We start from the raw sequence: 17,576 nt of genomic DNA, 5'->3' as shown, positions 1-17,576 counted from the left end.
TGAAACTTAATGACACTCAAAAAATAGGCTTCCCATCACCATTCTGGGCCCCAAAATTCTCATCAAATGTAATATTCACCTGGATGCATCAAAGATCATTGACTTCTCAGTCCAAATATCTCTTTTCCACCACTTCAGGCATCCCTTTTAGGCTTGTTAGCCCAGTAGCTGTATCACCCCTAAAATCTTGATTTCAAGTATTTATCTTTGAGAACCATTTTCAAATCATGTACTCAAATACCCCCACCACAGCAATTCTTTTCGTCTTTTTTTTTTTCCCCCAGATGGAGTATCACTCTGTCGCCCAGGCTGGAGTGCAGTGGCGTGATCTCGGCTCACTGCAACCTCCACCTCCTGGGCTCAAGCGATTCTTCTCAGCCTCCCAAGTAGCTGGGACTACAGGCATGCGCCACCACACCCAGCTAATTTTTGTAATTTTAGTAGAGACAGGGTTTCACCATATTGGCCAGGCTGGTCTAGAACTTCTAACCTCATGATCCGCCCACCTCAGCCTCCCAAAGTGCTGGGATTACAGGCATAAGCCACCACACCTGGCCCAGCAATTCTTTATCTAAGACCTCCAGCCTACACGCTCCAACTTTTTCACTATCAGCACGTCTTCATTTTTGCTTCCTTCCTTGTTAAACTTGGATTTAATGGCCCAACTTTATCATCACTCCCTTGCTAAGAATCTGAACTTCCTTGCCTTTTTTGGGTAAATCCCAATTCATTTGGCTAAATCCCAATGTTAGTTAAAACACAACTCTCTGCACACGCTATACCTGTGGGTACTAAAGCAGCTTTAAAGACTGTTGGAGTAAGTGATACAACTGTTCTGATTGGTCTAACTTCACTTTGGTGACATAACTGTCAAATGGGATTGCAACACTGATGAGCAATTTCCTTGGTAAATTCATTTTCACACTCTTTGAGATGACAATTTTATCTCTTCTCTTTAGACAATCTTTCAATAACCCTGTCTCTCAGCTTTGACCTCACCTTTTACTGCCCTGAGAAAACAGAATCATATGGGAACTCCCTAATTTTCCCCTCACCATCGAATCCATCACTAGCTCTACCTCTTACTTTGTATTCTGTCTCCCTTTCTGCCTTGATGGAAGCAGCACCCGTCTCAAACAAGATCAGATACTGCACTTGGAATCTAGCCCATTGCCTTTCATCTTCTCTAGACTTCCTACATCCAATCCTCTCCTATACCCTCATGTCTCTCTTTATTGGATTGTTTCTATCAAACAGAAACACCTGTAGTATCTCCTGTCTTTTAAAAAAATAAAAGGACAACAAGCTTTCCCTCGCCACTTTTTAAATTGACAAGACCAGAGGTTCTCAGACTTGAGCGTGCATCCATATCACCTAGAGGGCTGGTTAAACTACACATTGCTGGGTCCCACGCAGAGTTTCAGACTCAGTTAAGTCTGGGGTGGGGCTGGAGAATTTTCCTTTCTATCAAGTTTCCAGGTTATGTTGACGCTGCTGCTTCAAGGCCTTCCTTCCTCACCTCCCACACTCTCCTCAAGCTCCTCCAATGGGTCTCTGTCTCTACTGGCACCGCTTTTGGAGGACTGTAAGTGACTTCCATGTGCTCAAATCCAGTGGTCCCTGCTCCATTCCCATCTCACTTTGACTTCTTGGAAGCATCTGATGCAGAGGAACGCCCCTTCTTGAAATACTCCTTCTCTTGGTGTCCCTAATACCACCCACTCCCCGTTTCCTCCTACCTCAGTGCCCTCTTGTCTCCTTTGCAGGTTCTTCTTTCTCTGCAAGATCCTTAAATATTCCCTATGGCTTGATCCTAGCCTCTCTCCTTTCCCACATACGCACTGTCCTCCCTAGGCAGTCTCACTATTCCTATGTGTATTAGTCTATTCTCACGCTTGGTCCGTTCTCACGCTGCTATGAATAACTGCCGGAGACTGGGTAATTTATAAAGGAAAGAGGTTTAATTGACTCACAGTTCTGCATGACTGGGGAAGCAAACACATCCTTCTTCACATGGCGGCAGGAGGGAGAAAAATAAGAGCTGAGCAAAGGAGGAAGCCCCTTATAAAACCATCAGATCTCATGAGAACTCACTCGCTCTTACGAGAAGAGGATGGGGAGATTGCCCCCTTAATTCAATTATCTCCACCTGGTCCCACCCTTGACACATGAGGATTATTACAATTCAAGATGAGATTTTGGGTGGGGACACAGCCAAACCATATCACTATGACTCTAAATGTAATTTGTATGCTGAGAACCCCGAAATTTATGTCTCCAGCTCTGAAATCTCTGAGCTGCAGACTCATATCTAATTCCCACTTGGAATCTTCATACTGGATGTTTAATTTTCACATTTAATAGACACCTCAAAGTTAAATCAGACCCTTGATTGCCTTCCCAGCACCAAACCTACCCCTTCCCCAGATTCCTCAGTAAAAATATCATTCAACAGTTACTGCATAAGCCAAAAATCTGAGAATCTGAGACTCATTCTTTTGGCATTAAAACATTTTAAATATAATTAATATACAATAAACTGTACATAACTAAAGTGTGCAATTGACTAAATTTTGACATATGTATGCTTATCCCATGAAACCATAAGAAAAATCAAGAAAATGAACATATTCATTGCCCCCAAAAATTTCCTCGTGCCATTCCATAATTTCTCTCTCCTGCTTCTCCCCACCCCCAACCTGAGGCAACCACTGGTCTTGCTTTCACGTATATTAGTTTTCATCTTCTGGAATTTTCCTTTTTTTTTTTTTTTTGAGACAGGGTCTGCTTTGTTGCCCAGGCTGGAGTGCACTGGTGAAATCAAGGCTCAGTGCAGCCTCGACTTCCTGGGGTCAAGTGATCCTCCCACCTCAGCCTCCTGAGTAGCTGGGACTACAGGCACACAACACTACACTTGGCTAATTTTTTTATTTTTAGTAGAGACAGGGTCTCCCTATGCTTCCCAGGCTGGTCTTGAGCTCCTAGGCTCAAGCAATTCTCCTTCCTCAGCCTGCTGGGATCACAGACATGCGCCATCCCACCTGGCCTAGAATTTTCCTTTTCCTTTTTTCTTTTTTAATATGGAACATTTCAAAAATTTGCAGGTCATCCATGTGCAGAGGCCATACTAATCTTCTCCGTATTGTTCCAATTTTAGTATATGTGCTGCCAAAGTGAGCACTGACCTAGAATCTTCTATAAATGGCATCATACAGTATGTATTATCTGTCTGACTTTCTTCACTCAATCATTATTTTAGATTTATCCATCCGATGCATGTATCAATGTCTCCTTTTTACTACTGGGAATTATTACATTGTACATGTATACTACAATTTGTTTATCCATTAATTTGTTGATAGATAAATTTGAGTTCTTCCTGGTTTCTGCTTTTACAAATAAAGCTTCTATGAACATATGCTTTCATTTCTCTTGGATGAATACCTGGGAGTAGAGTAGCAAGGTTATATGTAGGTGTATGTTTAACTTTATAAAAACACCAGCTAAACTGATTTCCAAAGTGACTTCAGCATTTTACATTTCCACAAGCAGTATCTGAGAACTCTAGCTGCCCATCATTCTAACACTTGGTATGGTCAGTCTTTTTAATTTTAGCCATTCAGGTGGGTATGTGGTGGTTATCTCATTGTGGTTTTAATTTGCATTTTCCTAATGACTAATGATGCTCAAGATCTTTTCATATGCTTATTTGCCATTCTTTTGACCATCTTAAAGACTAGGTTGTTTGTTTCTTACTCAGTTTTAAGAACCCTTTGCACATACTGGATAAGTAACTTGCAAATATTTTCTCCAGTCTGTGACATATTTTCCTTCTTTCAACAGTTTCTTTTCAAGCAGAGTTCTTCTTCTTCTTCTTTTTTTTTTTTTTTTTTTTTTTTTTTTTTTTTGAGACAGAGTTTCACTCTTGTTACCCAGGATGGAGTGCAATGGCACAATCTCGACTCACTGCAACCTCCGCCTCCCAGGTTCAAGCGATTCTCCTGCCTCAGCCTCCTGAGTAGCTGGGATTACAAGATTACAGATGCCTGCCACCATGCCCAGCTACTTTTTTTATATTTTTAGTAGAGACAGGGTTTCACCATGTTGGCCAGGCTAGTCTTGAACTCCTGACCTCAGGTGATCCACCCACCTCGGCCTCCCAAAGTGCTGGGATTAACAGGCATGAGCCACTGCGCCCAGCCTGAAGTACAGTTCTTAATTTCGATGAAATCAAATATACCAAATGTTCTTGTATAGATCATGCTTTGGCATCATATCTAAACACGATTTACCTAACCAAAGGCCACTAAGATTTTCTCCTATGTTTTTTCTAAATGATTTATAGTTTTAAGTTTGACTTTTAGGTCTGTGATCCACTTGACTATTTTTTTAATGTAATATATGAGATATGGATAGAAGTTAATTTTTTTTTACACATGGCTAGTTGTTTCATCACCATTCTTTATAACTACTATCCTTTTTCCAATGAATTTAATTTGCACCTTTGTTGAAATCTATTGACTATGTATGTACATTGGACTCTCTATTTGATTTCATTGATGAATTTGTCAATGAAAGTGCTATAGACATCAGTAAGTGAGAGACATCCCAAACTTTCAGCTGCTGTCATCTTGTTTCATGAAGCAATTGAAGCATTTTGGAGTATTTATTCTTGGACCACAAATAGTTAAAATAAATTACCCATTTCATTCCAAGTAATTCAACCTGTATGCTGAATTAAATAATTCAATGTATATGTTGTGCCACTGAAGGGGCTATTTTTTATTATTTATTTATTTATTTATTTATTTTTTACTTTAAGTTCTGGGATACAAGTACAGTGTGTGTAGCTTTGTTACATGGGTATACATGTGCCATGGTGATTTGCTGCACCTGTCAACCCATCATCTAGGTTTTAAGCCCTGCCTGCATTATCTGTTTGTCCTAATGCTCTCCCTCCCCTTTCCCCCCAACCCTCCTAGGCCCCGGTGTATGATGTTCCCCTCCCTGTGTCCATCTGTTCTCATTGTTCAACTCCCACTTATGAGTGAGAACATGCGGTGTTTGGTTTTCCGTTCCTGTGTTAGTTTGCTGAGGATGATGGCTTCCAGTTTCGTCCATGTCCCTGCAGAGGACATGAACTCATTCCTTTTTATGGCTGCCTAGTATTCCATGGTGTATATGTGCCACATTTTCTTTATCCAGTCTACCACTGAGGGACATTTGGGTTGGTTCCAAGTCTTTGCTATTGTGAACAGTGCTGCAATAAACATACGTGTGCATGTGTCCTTATAGTAGAATGATTTATAATCCTTTGGGTATATACCCAGTTATGGGATTGCTGGGTCAAATGGTATTTCTGGTTCTAGATCCTTGAGCAATCACCACACTGTCTTCCACAGTGGTTGAACTAATTTACACTCCCACCAACAGTGTAAAAGCATTCCTATTTCTCCACAGCCTTACCAGCACCTGTTGTTTCCTGACTTTCTAATAATCACCATTCTAACTGGCATGAGATGGTACCTCATTGTGGTTTTGATTTGCATTTCTCTAATGACCAGTGATGATGAGCTTTTTTTCATGTGTTTGATGGCCTCATAAATGTCTTCTTTTGAGAAGTGTCTGTTCACGTCCTTCGGCCACTTTTTGATGGGGTTGTTTTGTTTTTGTTTTTGTTTTTTCTTGTAAATTTGTTTAAGTTCCTTTTAGATTCTGGATATTAGCCCTTTGTCAGATGGATAGATTGCAAAAATTTTCTCCCATTCTGTAGGTTGCCTGTTCACCCTGATGGTAGTTTCTTTTGCTCTGCAGAGGCTCTTTAGTTTAATTAGATCCCATTTGTTAATTCTGGCTTTTGTTGCAATTGCTTTTGGTGAAGTCATGGTGAAGTCATGAAGTCTTTGCTCAGGGAAGGCGCTAAATTTTAGCCATCATATTCCATCCTGTGTTTAACTTTTTAAAATCTGTCCTCTTACAATGAGACTTATCCTTTGAGTCAGACTATTTTAGAAAAAATATATAGATTTTTCTCTTTCTTTGGGCTGGGTATTCCAAATCTGAAAATAAGCCCCAGATCAAACTCCATGCCCTCTTTCCCCATCCTGTAGCTTAGTCCTCAGATTGTTTCGGCTTCAGTATTTAGGGGTGAACTATAAAGTGTTCATGGACTGTTCAATGGAGTGGTTTGAATGGAAGACGAGAACTGCTAGTGGCCTTTCTTGGCCATCTCTTTAGTGCCCGTATGTAATATTTAACTGCTCTGGATTAGTCTGTTCTTGCATTGCTATAAAGAAATACCTGAGGGTGGGTAATTTATAAAGAAAAGAGGTTTAATTACTTCGTGGTTCTCCAAGCTGTATAGGAAGCATGCCACTGGCATCTGCTTGGCGTCTTCTGAGGGCCTCGGGGAGCTTATAATCACGGCAGAAGGTGAAGGGGCAGCTGGTGTGTCACATGGCAAGAGCGGGAACAAGACAGAGGGAGGAGGTGCCACACACTTTTAAACAACCAGATCTTGTGTGAACTCAGAGTGAGAGCTCACTCATCACTAAGGGGAGGGCACTAGCCATTCATGAGGGATCTGCCCCCATGATCCAGATACCTCCTGCCAGGCCCCACCTCCAATGCTGGGGATTAGATTTCAACATGAGATTTGGAGGGAACAAATAGCCAAGTTATATCATCTTCCATGGCAAAACATATGAGTAAACTAACAAAAGTATTTTTGACTACACAGAGGCAGGAACTGAAGTTCTTTCCCAGCTGTCTCAACTAACTGGCACGTTCTTTACGGCCCCCACTGGGATTGCAACTGGCTCTTACCAGCACAGTAAGTGTTATGGGAACTGAGTGCCATGTCCAATAACACAAGCCAACTCCAGGATCATCAAAAGACAAAATCCAGTTAATAGTACTGGTATGGCTGATATCCATTACTCTCTTTCATTCCTCCCCTGAAGGAACGCTATCACTTCCCAAACTGGGTAATCTCACATCATTCAGTCATTTGCTTAGAAGAGAATTATTTATTGTACATATTTGCCCCAAACCATCATTTACAAAAACTCTGTTGAAAACATAATCTTTAACAATTAAGCAAAGTTGCTGATCTAGAAAAATAATAAGTACAAAGAGTAACTTTTCTTGGTAAAATATAGTCAATATGATTTTATTTGGAAAAATAAATTGTAGCTACGAAGAGATGGCAAAGAGGCTGGCTTAGTTTCCATTACAGTAGCATTATCTGAGAGGAAAAACAATCAGAGAAAATACACCTGAAAGCAAACTTTCATTTAGGTACTAAAGCTGCAAATTTAGATTAAAATGTAACATGGGCTGACCAACAAGAGAGTCAAATTGCTTTGTTACACTGACGCCAGTCATTTTCTGCTTTAAAACACCCTTGATTCCTATCAAGTAGGGCTGAGAGTGATGCAAACTATATAAAGCATTGCTTCTCTACTCCTAAATGCCAAGGGCCTTTTAGAACTTGGGAAAACTGGCACAATTGTGAAACTGGTAAGGGAAAAGATTCTTTATAGATAAAACAAAAGTGCATTGACCTAATATAGTTTTGAAGCAGAGGTCACTTGCTAATTTTAGTTAATATAGCAACGTCACCAAATGATAGCATATTTGGCTCTGTGGAGAGAGGAACTGGCCTAGCAGAGTGCAGCAGGCTATGAACACTGTTGCTGGTAATAGGGAACAGGTTTTCTTTCTTTCTTTTTTTCTTTCTTTTTCCTTCCTTCCTTCCTTCCTTTCTTCTTTCTTTCTTTTCTTCTTCTTCTTCTTCTTTTTTTTTTGAGACAGAGTCTTGCTGTGTCGCCAGGCTGGAGTGCAATGGCATGGTCTCGATCTTGGCTCACTGCAACCTCTGCCTCCTGGGTTCAGGCGGTTCTCCTGCCTCAGCCTCCTGAGTAGCTGGGACTACAGGCGCCTGCCACCATGCCCGGCTAATTTTTGTATTTTTAGTGAAGATGGAGTTTCACCATGTTGGCCTGGATGGTCTCGATCTCTTGACCTTGTGATCGACCCACCTCGGCCTCCCAAAGTGCTGGGATTACAGACATGACCCACCACATCTGGCTGGGAACAGGTTTTCTTCTTTTTCTCCTCCTCTGCCTTTCCTTCCTCCTATTCATCCTCCTTTTCCCTCTTTTGTTCTCATTCTCCTTATTTAAAAAAAAAAAAAAGTATGTTGTGGCTGGGTGCGGTGGCTCACACCTGTAATCCGAGCACTTTGGGAGGCCCAGGCAGGAGCATCACGAGCTCAGGAGTTAGAGACCAGCCTGGCCAACATGGTGAAACCTCGTCTCTACTAAAAATACAAAAATTAGGCAGGCAGTAGTGGCATGCATCTATAATCACAGCTACTTGGGAGACTGAGGCACAAGAATTGCTTGAACCTGGGAGGCGGAGGTTGCAGTGAGCCGAGGTCGCGCCACTATACTCCAGCCTGGGTAACAAAGCAAGACTCTGTCTCAAACAAAACAAAACAAAACACGTTGTGAAGCTTTCTACATGTCTATCAGTAACAGCAGAGGAAACAAAGCAAGTAAGGCTATGTATCCACTCAGGACAGAAAATCAAATGTAACATACCAGTGCATCATCCAGTCATTGTTTTTTAAGAAGAGAAACTTTCTTTAAGCATCTGCTATAGTCCTATAGACGGATTTGTAGAGCGAGGTAGCAGTTTGACATAATTTAAGAAAGATAGGGATTTGGCTATGACAGGGTTGACTTTCAGTGGCCTGATGGGGAAGCCGTGTAGTGTGGGATTTCTTGTGTTTTCACTTGTAGACTGGAAAGATAAAGCAATGCATTCTTCCTTAGATGACTTCTCAGCTTCCCAATGCACAATCCAGCAGCTGTTTTTTTTTTTTTTTAACTTTGAATGGAATACGTCAGCCTAAGCTATCAAAGAGTAGAGATGCATTTGAAATGATTCATTGAATCCTTTTTGAGTTTCTAATTTTACCTTTGAAAACAGAGGATGGGTGTTTGTCTTAGTCTCCTAATGAGAAACGATAATAAACTCAATACAAATGCAACTAAGTTTTTGTTGTACTTTAAACAAGACGTAGAATTCTTTCATCTGAGCTCAAGCCTGCAATAATAACAGAAGAAAATCTTGTCAGTTCTTAGTGATTGGCTGGGATCCCAATGGGGAAAGGCCCCCTCTTCCATCTACTTCTGCGAAGCAAAGCTACAGACATGGTCCAGCTTCACAGACTTCCTAGAAGAAACCTTGAAAACAGTAAGGAAGCAGCTGTATCCTCTCTTCAAGGAACTGCAGAAGAGCATCAGCGGCAGGATGATAGGTAAGCAGTCTTGCTACTTCTGTTGCAGGTTAATTATGAAGTTGCTTTCATATCCCGAGTGAATACTAGTTGTGGCGCAAGTAAGATCTTAACTCCAGTAAAACTTTATCTCCTAGGTTGCTCACACTTCCTTTCAAATATAATGAATACCCGCTAAGAACAAATATATTCAGGTTCAAAAATGTTGAAGCTGATTCTTATTTTAACATTTTACCACCTTATTAATTCTTTGTCACTTATTTACCTAGACACAATTTGCTGTTTGCTAAGCCAGAGAGCTGTGCACTTTTCCCACTAGAGTTTGCTCTGAAAGTTAAGCACCTCTTATACCCCAGCAACTATTACATAAATTGTTCTACAATGTAAGTTCTATTTATTTTCTATCTAAAATATATAATTTAGTGATGGGCTCCATGGGCCTTTGCTGAGTCTATTGGACATGGTTGAATGAATTTTTCCATTCACATCCCAGCCCCATGATGGAATGAATGATCACAGCAGAGCCCTTTGAAATCAATTTACTTCCTCCACTTTGCATCTTTTCCTAAATTAGTCCATTCTGTAAAATTAAGTATATTTCACCATCTAGGTAAAGAGTTTTTCTTTTTCTCATCTGCAACTATTCTTATCTATTCAATTTTTCCCCTACTACTTTCCGCCTGACTAAAACACCGTATGAATCAAATCACCCTCTACCTATGCCTTTCTTCTTTTCCTCTGCCCAGCTCCATATTTAAGGTCTGTTTACATAGTTACCATCTACACAAGAGCTGTAACACACAAGTGTGCATGCAGATATCTGTCAATATGTGTCCTATGTCTCTTTACATAAATGCCTCCAAAACAGGGATTTGCCTTCCTGCTTATTTGTACTACCTACTCTATCACATTTAGGAGGTGTTCAACCATTATTTAAAAATGGTTATGAAGTTGTAAACACGGAGAAAGTATTTCTCCTAGTTCTTTCTTTCTTTTTTTTAGACAGAGTTTCACTTTTGTTCCCCATGCTACAGTGCAATGGTGTGATCTTGGCTCGTTGCAACCTCCGCCTCCTGGGTTCAAGGGATTCTCCTGAGTAACTGGGATTACAGGCATGCACCACCACGCCCAGCTAATTTTTGTATTTTTAGTAGAGACAGGGTTTCACCATGTTGGCCAGGCTGGTCTCAAACTCCCGACCGCAAGTGATCCGCCCATCTTGGCCTCCCAAAGTGCTGGGATTACAGGCGTGAGCCACTGTACCCAGCCTATTTTTTGTATTTTTAGTAGAGACGGGGTCTCGCCTTGTTGGCCAGGTTGGTCTCAAACTCCTGACCTCAAGTGATCTGCCCACCTCAGCCTCCCCAGTAGCTGCCACACCTGGCTAAAGATAAGAGTATTTATGAAATAATATATGTAGGCAATGAGAAGAAAATGGAAAAATAATTTTTTTTTTTTTGAGACGGAGTCTCACTCGGTCACCCAGGCTTGAGTGCGGTGTCGCGATCTCGGCTCACTGCAAGCTCCACCTCCTGGGTTCATGCCATTTTCCTGCCTTAGCCTCCCGAGTAGCTGGGACTACAGGCGCCTGCCACCACGCCCAGCTAATTTCTCTTTGTAGTTTTTTAGTACAGACGGGGTTTCACTCTGTTAGCCAGGATGGTCTTGATGTCCTGACCTTGTGATCCGCCCGCCTCGGCCTCCCAAAGTGCTGGGATTACAGGCTTGAGCCACTGCGCCCAGCCCAACAATTTTTTAAATAACTGCATCGTGTTAAAAATATTTTAAAAATTAAAAGATGTCTGTGTATGTATGTTTGCATGTTATTTACTTTGGACTTTAAAATATTCATATGTTTGAAGCCTGGTGCAGTGGCTCATGCCTGTAATCCCAACAGTTTGGGAAGCTGAGGCAGGTGGATTGCTCGAGCTCAGGAATTTGAGACCAGCCTGGGCAACATGGCAAAACACTGTCTCCACAGGAAAATAGAAAAATTAGCTGGGTGTGGTGATGTGTGCCTGTAATCCCAGCTACTCAGGAGGTTGAAGCACGAGAATTGCTTGAGCCGAGGAGGCAGAGGTTGCAGTGAGCTGAGATCGCGTCACTGCACTCCAGCCTGGGCAACAGAGTGAGACCCTCTCTCAAAAAAAAAAAAAAAGAAAAAAGAAAATGTCTGAGCACAAAGGTAAGAAGATAGAGGAACTTCTGTTAGGATCGAAAGTCTAACATTTAAACTTATTGAGCTCCTTTTCACATGCTCTCTCCTTATTGTCCAATTTATACATTTCATTCAATATCAGCTTTGCCAGAGTGGGCACTTTTTATATGCTAGACATTTAGATTACTTTGGTTCATTTTATATTTTATCATAGTAGAAATCCTCATTGGGTAATAGAAGTTTTACTGCTATTCTTTGCATTTTTATCCACTAAAAAACAACTGTGGGTCCAGTACGATGGCTCATGTCTGTAGTCCCAATGCTTTGGGAGGCTGAGGTGGGCAGATTGCTTGAGGCTAGGAGTTTGAGACCAGCCTGGGAAACATAGCAAGATCCAATCTCTACAATAAGTTAAAAAATTGGCTGGCCGCACAGGCTCAACGCTGCATCCCACAACTTTGGGAGGCCGAGGCAGAGGATCATTGAGGTCAGGAGTTCGAGACTAGCCTGGCCAAAATGGTGAAACCTGGTTTCTACTAAAACTACAAAAAAAAAAAAAAAAAAAAAGATGGGCGTGGTTGGCAGGCGGCCGTAATCCCAGTTTTCTCAGCGAGACTGGAGAAAGGGTTAGATTGCTTGAACCCAGGAGGTCGGAGGCTTGCAGTAGCCCAGATTGCGCCACTGCCACTCCAGCCTAGGTGACAAGAGCGAGATTCCCATCTCAAAATAAATAAATAAATAATAGTTTAAAAAAGGTAAGCAGGCATGGTAAGTGCATGCCTAATAGTCCCATCTACTTAGAGCGCTGAGGTGGAAGGATCACCTGAGCTCAGGGAATCACAGGCTGGAGTTACTGATTTTGGCACAGCACCCAGTCCTGGGCAACAGTGTAAGATCCTGTCCTCAAAAAAAAAAAAAAAAAAAAAAAAAGCAACTGTGAGGACTGAGTTGTTGTTTTTAAATCACATTTCTTGCATAAATCAATTACAGGGCATGTGGCCTTATATTTACAGGGCAGTTTATGTTTGACACCATGGGTATGACCAACATTCTGAGCAACCAAGAGACTGCACAAGCTCTGGCAGATGGATTGATGGAGTTGTCAAAAGACGATTCTGTAAGTGTTTTCTCTGAAGAAAGTAAACTATGAAAACCAATATTTAAATAAATTCTGTTTGCAGTTACTATTAATTTTTTTGACTAGTTTATCCCTTTCAGCGCACAGTTCCTCAGAGAAATTACATCAGTTTATAAGAACAGCCACTAAGGGATTCTGGGCACAAGATGTGTTAAGTACACAAAACAGACAAGTAGGAAAATCTTCTAGGTTATTTAAAGTTTATTACATTGTGCCCTGTTTTCTGTCTTGTGTTTAATTTCAGTCAGAAGTGACTTTTTTTTTATATATGTGTAAAATATGCTAGTGGCTTTATATTTCACATAAACTTTACTCAACAGTGAAACCAATTCCTAGTTTGAGGAGAAACCTGAGAAGGTGTGACCCAGATGGGAAAAGATGAAGGGAAGGGAGGCTAGATGAGAGAGGAAGGGAAAGAGAACACAACAGAACAGAAAGAAGCAAATCAGTAATTCGGTTGGGGATGGGTGTAGGAGAAGCCCAAAGAAACAATTTCATCAGACACGGATCCAAGATTCTCTCTCATTAAGGTCAGTCTACACTTCAGAAAACAGTGAGAAGAAGCCAGTCCACATTTCAGAAAATGGTGAGAGGTCAGTCTCCAGACAGCTCTCACAGCCCCAAAGAGGACAGCATGGCTATAGGAAAATGCAGTGTGGCCTGGCTCACACCTTTAATCCCAGCACTTTGGGAGGCTGAGGCAGGCAGATCATTTGAGCTCAGGAGTTGGAGACCACCCTGGTCAACATGGTGAAACCTCATCTCTACTAAAAATACAAAAATTAGCTGGGCATGGTGGTAGGCATCTGTAATCCCAGTTACTCAGAGGGCTGAGGCAGGAGAATCGCTTGAACCCGGAGGTGGAGGTTGCAGTGAGCTGGGGTCGTGCCACTACTGCACTCCAGCCTATGTGACAGAGACTCTGTCTCAAAAAAAAAAAAAAAAAAAAAGAAAGAAAGAAAGAAAATGCGACGTGCAGTTCTCCATTTGAGGGGAGTCAGGAATACGAATAGGATGGAGATAGGGCTGATGTTAACATATTCAATAACCTAAATTCTCCAGTTTCCAAGGAATTCTCAAGGAGAGTCTCAAATCTTTCTCTTCCACCATCATAATTCTACTTTGTGGGTGAGTTTAACACTGTCTCTGCACACGTTCTCTCTCTCCTTATTATCGAGTATCTGCTCCTGTTTCAGTGTGGCTTCTGGGTCTGCACCAGGCATCTCTGGGCGTAGCTGTCCTGCACTGGGTGGGGGCTGCGAAGCTGCATTAGCTGTAGTTTGTCTTCTGTGAAGTCTCAGAAGCCCAATGACGAAAGGCCTTTGGCGAGTCTTGCTGATAAAATGAGCAGGGATATTCACAGAGATGCCCCCACATTGTCTCCCAAAACACCGAAGGATTACTCAGCGTGCTTGGTGTCAGTTCAGTGTACTTATTTCCAACTAATTATTTAAAAATAACCATGTATGATATAATTTGGATGGTGCTGAAACCTATAGCCTGAGAGGGAACCAAATTTGAGAGGCCCAGCATGTTTTTCCTAGCAATTCTGCTACTGCAGCCTCTTTCCCAGGCCTTCCTCTTCCCCGTGAAAGACAACAAGATCCCTCCTGTTCCCTTTCCTCGTTTGGCCGAGGGGATGGTGTGGGCCACTTTGGTTCCAAAGATCTTGAGAGACCCTCCCATAAAACTTTGGTGTCTTAACTGGATTGTGACAAATTGTTGAGAACCAAGGGTACGTATGGTAACTGGAATATGAGATTAACTAGGAAGTCTCATGTACTGACTCGAATTGAGTACTAGTCACTCTGTTTTCTGGACATGTAAATTAATTAGGTAGAAACCTGAAATCCCTGCTAAAAAGTGTGTTCTCTCTTCTGCTGCACTGTTGACACCTGTATTTCAGATGAATGTTTTAAATGAGAATTTTCTTGGCGGGGTGGGGGGCATTCTTTAGGACAAACCTCTGGAATTTTGTCATATTTTCTGCTGAAGAAACGTGGTAAAAAGATCAAAGATTTTGAAGGAAATGTTATTCCAACAAAATGTGACCCAAAGACAACATTCAGTTTATTCATGAAGGTAAAGTTGCTGCTGAATTTTTATGACATTGCTTTTCTGTAGAGTTAGACCCACGTGATAAAGAAATTCATAAACCATTATATAAGCTCTATTGGGAAGCTTTAACTTGTCATTTCTCCAAAGAATTTTATTTTCATGAAGTATTATTAAAAAGGGTGTTTTGTAGTTTCGTAATATGAGTAATACTTAAGCCACTTAAAAGCGTGAACTGCACTATGTTAACTTGAGCAACACTATTTGGTTGTGGGGGAAAGTTAGAAATTTGCATTTTGCTTTGCCATTTATACAGTTGAGCCCTGAGAGAACTTCAGGGGAATTTTTTTTGAGGGGGTTGAAACTAAGAATAGTTCTTTTTTTTCTTAGCTGAGATTCAAATTCATTGAAGAAAAAAAATGGGTTTAAAGTGAGTTCTGACTGGGCGCGGTGGCTCACGCTTGCAATGCCAGCACTTTGGGAGGCCCGGGCGGGCAGATCATTTGAGGTCAGGAGTTCAAGACCAGCCTGGCCAACATGGTGAAACCGCATCTCTACTAAAAATACAAAAATTAGCTGGGCATGGTGGCACGCCTGTAATCCTAGCTACTCAGGAGACTGAGGCAGAAGAATCACTTGAACCCGGGGAGGTTCAGTGAGCAGAGGTCACACCACTTCACTCCAGCCTGGGCAACAGAGTGACACTCTGTCATACATAAATAAATAATTAATAAAGTAGTTCGTCAGGCAAAAAAGAATAATTTTGCAAGTACTATATTCAGAATCCAAGCATTCTTGGTTACATGAAATAACCAGGATTCAAGAAATGCTGAGAATTATGTTGTCATTCACATAGCTGATTTCTATGTAGGGGAAAATACTGTTTTAGAACCATTTTATGCCCATAGAAAAGTCACCTTTGATGTTTGAAGGCGTGAGATGGCAGTCCCTAACACAAACTCATCATGGAGGGCTGTTAGGAGTAAGAGACTTATGAGCACCCCTAGCAGGCAAATGATTTGTTGCCCTATTAGCCTGATATTCTGGAAGTATTTGTTAATGCTTCTTTAAAGGACAGTGCAGGGCCGGGCAGGAGCACACACGGAGGACTGCTGGTGGCAGCATCCCCTCTGCCTGCTGCCCCAAATGAACTCAGCAGCACATGACCTGCTGTCATTAAGACCCATGCTTGGCTGGGCGCAGTGGCTCACGCCTGTAATCCCAGCCCTTTGGGAGGCCAAGGTGAGTGGATCACTTGAGGCCAGGAGTTTGAGACCAGCCTGGCCAACATGGTGAGACCCCGTCTCTACTAAAAATACTAAAATTAGCCAGGCATGGTGAGGCACACCTGTGGTTCCAGCTACTTGGGAGGCTGAGGCAGGAGAATCGCTGAAACAGGAAGGTAGAGGTTGCAGTGAGCCAAGATTGCGCCATTGCACTCCAGCCTGGGCAATAGGGCTAGACTCTATCTCAAAAAAAAAAAAAAAAAAAAGACCTACCTTTCTGCTGTTACCATAGCACAACCCTTACTTTAGTCCTCCCTTTTCCCCACAAAGTGCCCAAGTGGCTTATTCTTCCCAATCACAAGCATCTCCCTGAGAAAGGAGTTTTTATTTTATTTATTTATTTATTTATTTATTTATTTATTTATTTATTTGAGATGGGGCCTCGTTCTGTCACCCATGCTGGGGTACAGTGGCACAATTATAGCTCACCATAGCCTTGAACTCCTGGGCTCAAGCCATCCTCCTGGTTCAGCCTCCCAATGTGCTGGGATTACAGGCTTGAGCCACCACGCCTGGCCATCCCAAGAGGAGTCTAAATGCCTTGGGATATCTAAGCCCTTTACAGGCTGGAGCTGTGCTTGCTGGTTGCCTTGCCCCTAAATCGACCTTTTCAGGAAACTTCTCAAGCAGAGGGCAATTCCTCATCTTTTTAGTTCCATTCTCTAAATATTTGCAGGCGCTAACCACATGCTAGACCTTCTGCTAACTCCTGGGACTGGGCAGCAAAATAAGACAGTTCCTGCCTTTGTGGAGGATGAGGCCAATACATAAATAGGTGGTGCAGCATGATTAGCGCCTGTTAACAGGACGCGCGGGCTGGGATGGGAATCCCGGGGTGGGAACACCAGATGGGCATTTAGTCCAGACTCCCCTTTCTGCTTGTCAGAGGCTGCCGCTTTTGTCTCATTATGCCAGCCACCATCTCTTTGAAATTTGTGGAGATAATTCTTCCCAAAAGGGTGGACATAGTCTCTATCCATCCTTTAGCCTATGAAAACCTGAAAAACAGCAGCCAGGCCTCTAATACCACTCATTTTCCCTTGGTTCACTAAAGGGAAAGATCAACACATATAACCACATTACACAGGTTCCAAATTCTTCCGAAGTCCTTTCAACATCTGCTAATTCCTGACTCCCTGGAAACTTTATTGGATTCTTTCACCCACTTTTATTCCTAAGGGTGAAGCTATTGCCTCAAACCCCAGGCATACAGATCCCAGAAAAGCCCCTCTTTGCAGCAAGAAAGGAATAAGGACAAAACTAAGGTGCTTCCTCCTCTGAAGTGCCACTCTCACGTTTGAAAGACCTAACTCTTGGTGAGAAGCATTTCTGGGATCATTGACACCTAAGGGAACGATGACTTGGAGCAGTTCCTCTAAGGCTCTTTCTCCTCAAGTTCCTCTGCCAAATAAAATTCAAACTGAATGACGTCTTTTCAACTGGCTGTTGACCCGAACAGCTAATCATGTTCATAAAATAATGCATGAAATTTGGGCTGAAAGTTCCTTATTGCTGGAAATCAGGCCCTCTATTGCTACATTGTCTGCCTGTAATAAAACTGGAAAAATGCAAAACTCCTTAATGCCTGGAAATTTCTTTGATTTTTTTTTTTTTTTTTTTTTTTTTTTTTTT

General features: G+C 41.9%; 1 protein-coding gene across 5 annotated transcripts in view; it reads left to right on the top strand.

The window, feature by feature from the left end:
* ECT2L (epithelial cell transforming 2 like) overlaps window positions 1-17,576 on the top strand; it is a 124,173-nt gene that overhangs the window by 64,867 nt on the left and 41,730 nt on the right. For all 5 annotated transcript variants that reach the window (XR_001880846.1, XR_001880847.1, XM_017848982.1 and 2 more), the window contains exons 10-12: window positions 6,740-6,832; window positions 9,146-9,328; window positions 12,479-12,582. Coding sequence is in view for 3 of the 5 variants with exons in the window: in XM_017848982.1 (XP_017704471.1) it covers window positions 6,740-6,832; window positions 9,146-9,328; window positions 12,479-12,582 (380 nt within the window). In the remaining 2 variants the exon portion in view is untranslated. The remainder of the gene's footprint in view (window positions 1-6,739; window positions 6,833-9,145; window positions 9,329-12,478; window positions 12,583-17,576) is intronic.

The sequence above is a fragment of the Rhinopithecus bieti genome, unplaced genomic scaffold (assembly GCF_001698545.2).
Source record: "Rhinopithecus bieti isolate Rb0 unplaced genomic scaffold, ASM169854v2 scaffold_31173, whole genome shotgun sequence".
Classification (NCBI taxonomy): domain Eukaryota; kingdom Metazoa; phylum Chordata; class Mammalia; order Primates; family Cercopithecidae; genus Rhinopithecus; species Rhinopithecus bieti.
Note: the sequence above shows the minus strand (reverse complement) of the source record. Positions and strands in the feature narration are given on the sequence as shown.